The sequence below is a fragment of the Cupressus sempervirens genome, chromosome 8, assembly GCF_028749045.1.
Source record: "Cupressus sempervirens isolate cs-2001-9-10 chromosome 8, ASM2874904v1, whole genome shotgun sequence".
NCBI classification, from domain to species: domain Eukaryota; kingdom Viridiplantae; phylum Streptophyta; class Pinopsida; order Cupressales; family Cupressaceae; genus Cupressus; species Cupressus sempervirens.
Window position 1 is genome coordinate 427,100,073 of NC_143125.1, and position 3,324 is coordinate 427,103,396.

At 33.7% G+C, this 3,324-nt stretch overlaps 1 protein-coding gene across 1 annotated transcript; it reads right to left on the bottom strand.

Annotated features, from left to right (window-relative positions):
* Nucleotides 1-242: 242 nt before the first annotated feature.
* LOC149543055 (uncharacterized) lies at nucleotides 243-883 on the bottom strand. Its single transcript, XM_089795771.1, has 2 exons — nucleotides 879-883; nucleotides 243-744 (listed from the first exon to the last, which is right to left on the bottom strand). The coding sequence occupies exons 1-2, from the start codon at nucleotides 881-883 to the stop codon at nucleotides 327-329; spliced, it is 423 nt and encodes a 140-aa protein (XP_089651897.1). The 3' UTR covers nucleotides 243-326.
* Between the last annotated feature and the right edge of the window lie 2,441 nt (nucleotides 884-3,324).

Here is a 3,324-nt window from a genome sequence, read left to right on the forward strand (position 1 = left end):
ATTGTCAACTTTTGAGATTCTCCTAGGGCGGATTTCATTATTGGTATTGCCGCGGATCATGAGTCAAAATCTACCGCATGCAAAAGTATATATGAGCACGCAGGAATCCAATTGTGAACAAGTAGATTTCCGGTCAAGGATTTCTCCTGTGACATCCCATCTTGACTATTACTTTTGGAATTGAGAAACTGGCCACCACACCCCCTTGCCCGCTTAATTGCATGCAAATGTCGCGACTCATGTAGATAAGGCTTTCTTCTTTTTATGAGTTTGTTCTCAGATTTTTCTTTTGCTCGAGATTGCCAACGCCGCAAAATTCCATGATATTATTTGGCATTGACATAAACTGGCTCCTCAATTGCATCTGATGGTAATGGAACACCAGTGTGTGGAACACCTAGTATGTGGGGATGAACCATTGTCTGTGGTCCATAAGCTGCAACCATGCCTCCATAATAAGGATCTGCGTAATGATATGCAGCCCTAACCATAGATTGTCCTATTTCAAGTTGAGAGTGAGGGATCATGAGTTCAGGATGTGACAAAGGCACGGCAGGTACTGGAGCCATTATAGCTGGCAAAACCTGCTGTTGATTTGTCTCATTCTGCTTTTGCTGCTGTTGTTGTTGCTCATCTAGAGCACTTCCAACCACACCACGAAATAAGTTGACCAGGCAATAGAGACAATAATCCATTGAATAGCTGGAGGAAATCCGTATTTCGATCTTCCTGCGGAAGATTGCACTAAAGGACAGACGGCACCCAAATCATGGTTAAACAATGAAACATTTGATTGTAATAGGAATTTCTCGCTGAACATTGAAGGTATGATTATATTTTGCATTTAGAATGTCTTGGTGAATTATGTGAGGAATTACTCCATTCATAGTGTATTAGTACAACTCTGATTACAAGAATAGAACTTGACATTAGTTTGTAACTAGTTCGTTAAACAACCTTGGGTGCTAACTATGCCTAATTATTGAAGTTTTAGTATTTTGGTGTCTAAGAAGCAATAATCCTGTCGGGGATATTTCATGTAGGCTCTTGCCTTTAATTAATAGTTAATATTATTTAGTAAGTTTAAATTAAAATTTTATTATGTTATTATTTAATAATTATGATTATAAATGATCTTGTAATTATTTTATTAAATAATCGATAATTATTATTTAAATTATTTTATGATATTTAATAGACGCATTTTTATTTTCAGAGGTTAATGGTAATGATGCGTTCAAAGTTAAAAATGAAAATGGGTTAAATTGTAAGGGGAAAATTGTAGACTTTATCAAACTGAAAACTTACAACGAATTGAAAACTTAAACCTTATTGTTAACCAAAACTGTGTGTTAAGTGAATTTGAACCCAAGACCTCCCACATGAGAGGCTCAAAAGTTACTGTTGTGTTGTAGGCTCTTGCCTTTAATTAATAGTAAATATTATTTAGTAAGTTTAAACTAAAATTTTATTATGTTATTATTTAATAATTATGATTATAAATGATCTTGTAATTATTTTATTAAATAATCGATAATTATTATTTAAATTATTTTATGATATTTAATATACGCATTTTTATTTTCAGAGGTTAATGGTAATGATGCGTTTAAAATTAAAAATGAAAATGGGTTAAGTTGTAAGGGGAAAATTGTAGACTTTATCAAACTGAAAACTTTCAACGAATTGAAAACTTAAAACTTATTCTTGACCAAAACTGTGTGTTTTTAAAACCAAATAGAAACTATGAAACTACACTACCAGTTGTATGCCTTCTTGTGTGTTGGGTTTGGGGTTGACTTAGAGTGTTGACCAATTTTGGGATGTCTACCAAAGGCCAGGAATTATTGTTATGGTGATGTCATGTGTTGTCATGGTTGTGATTTGTATACTTGATTTTGGATCAACCTTGTTAGGATGATTGTATTGGTAAAATACGTGATTTTGATTGGTGATATTTCAGTACCTTCCAGTTGCTTGTTTAAGAACTGATGCGTGGTTTATGGTCATATGAGACCTTTTTCTTTTACTAAGCTTAGGGTAAGTTATCTATCTGTCATGTTCAGAAGTGGCTTGCAATGGAAGTCGGAGCCCTAAAAAGGTTGCTTGGGTAACCCATTGTAGGTTATGTTAATGAGTGATAACATTTCATTAAATGAGAGTAAAATGAATAAATAAATAAGAGTCATTGTTTTTCCTCGCTCATGCCTCGAGTGCTAGTACAGGCTAGGATGGGAGTAGAGAGGATTGTTGGTTGCGACTTTGCTTCGTTAGTATGTCTTGTTAGTATGAAAGGATACTAGTGCTACATAGAGTCACTAGGGGGGCGGAGTCCAGCGAGGCTGCTAGGGTAACTTTAGAGTTAACTCATGCAATGACACTTTCCCACTTGCATAGTAGATTTCCTACATGTCATTGTTGCCTCTAAGTTTAGATGTCATTTGTGTCTTGGTACCTTGAGTTAGATTTCTTTTAGGTTTTTCCTTGACCTGAATGTTGATTTTGACTTTTAGGACTGTTATCATGTTTGGGACATGAGATTATCTCCTCAGCACAGTGGGAGTGGACCATTTAGGTTCCACGAGGTTGGGTGATAGTGCTTTTTACTTTTACCATTGAGATCCGACAATTTGATGCCATGGCTAGAATTCTCTGTTCTGTATTTTCTTTCATTCTATTATTGTGTACTATGATAGATGATTATACCTATTGTATTGTATTTATTTCATGGATCTTAATAGATGATGCAATCTATTTTATGATGTATATTCTTTCAACCTTTCATACCTTGTGACCTGTACAGTGGATGATTATGCATTATGATTATTGCCAAGTGGCATTTGAGATAATTGTATATTATTTAAATGGATTTTTACTTGTAGTTATTCTTTAATGTGGATGTGTTGTATATTAGTTTTAGTATTAATTAAACTTTAATGTGATTCACCATCACGGGACCCTTAAGAGATGTAATCTGTTTATGTTTGCTTATGTATGAGTGTGTGTTATTGCTTCCACTATTTTATAATTGTTGTTGTATATTATCTTATTTTTTAAAAATGTTTGGCTAACTTAGTAAAACTTATTTTAGGTTAATTTATTTTGGGTTCTTTGGTGAGGCGTTATAGAATAGATCATGAACAATTTGACCCAGAAATCATTGCCTAGTTGTATGAATGCCTTAATCAAGTTTTTTAGTTAATGGTTGCATCTTTGAAAAATAAAACAAATTCTCAATTAAATTTTAGGTGAACCAACAAGACTAAGATTGTCATTTTCCATTCTCATTCCCATTTTTAAGCCAATTGGTTTATAGATTTTATA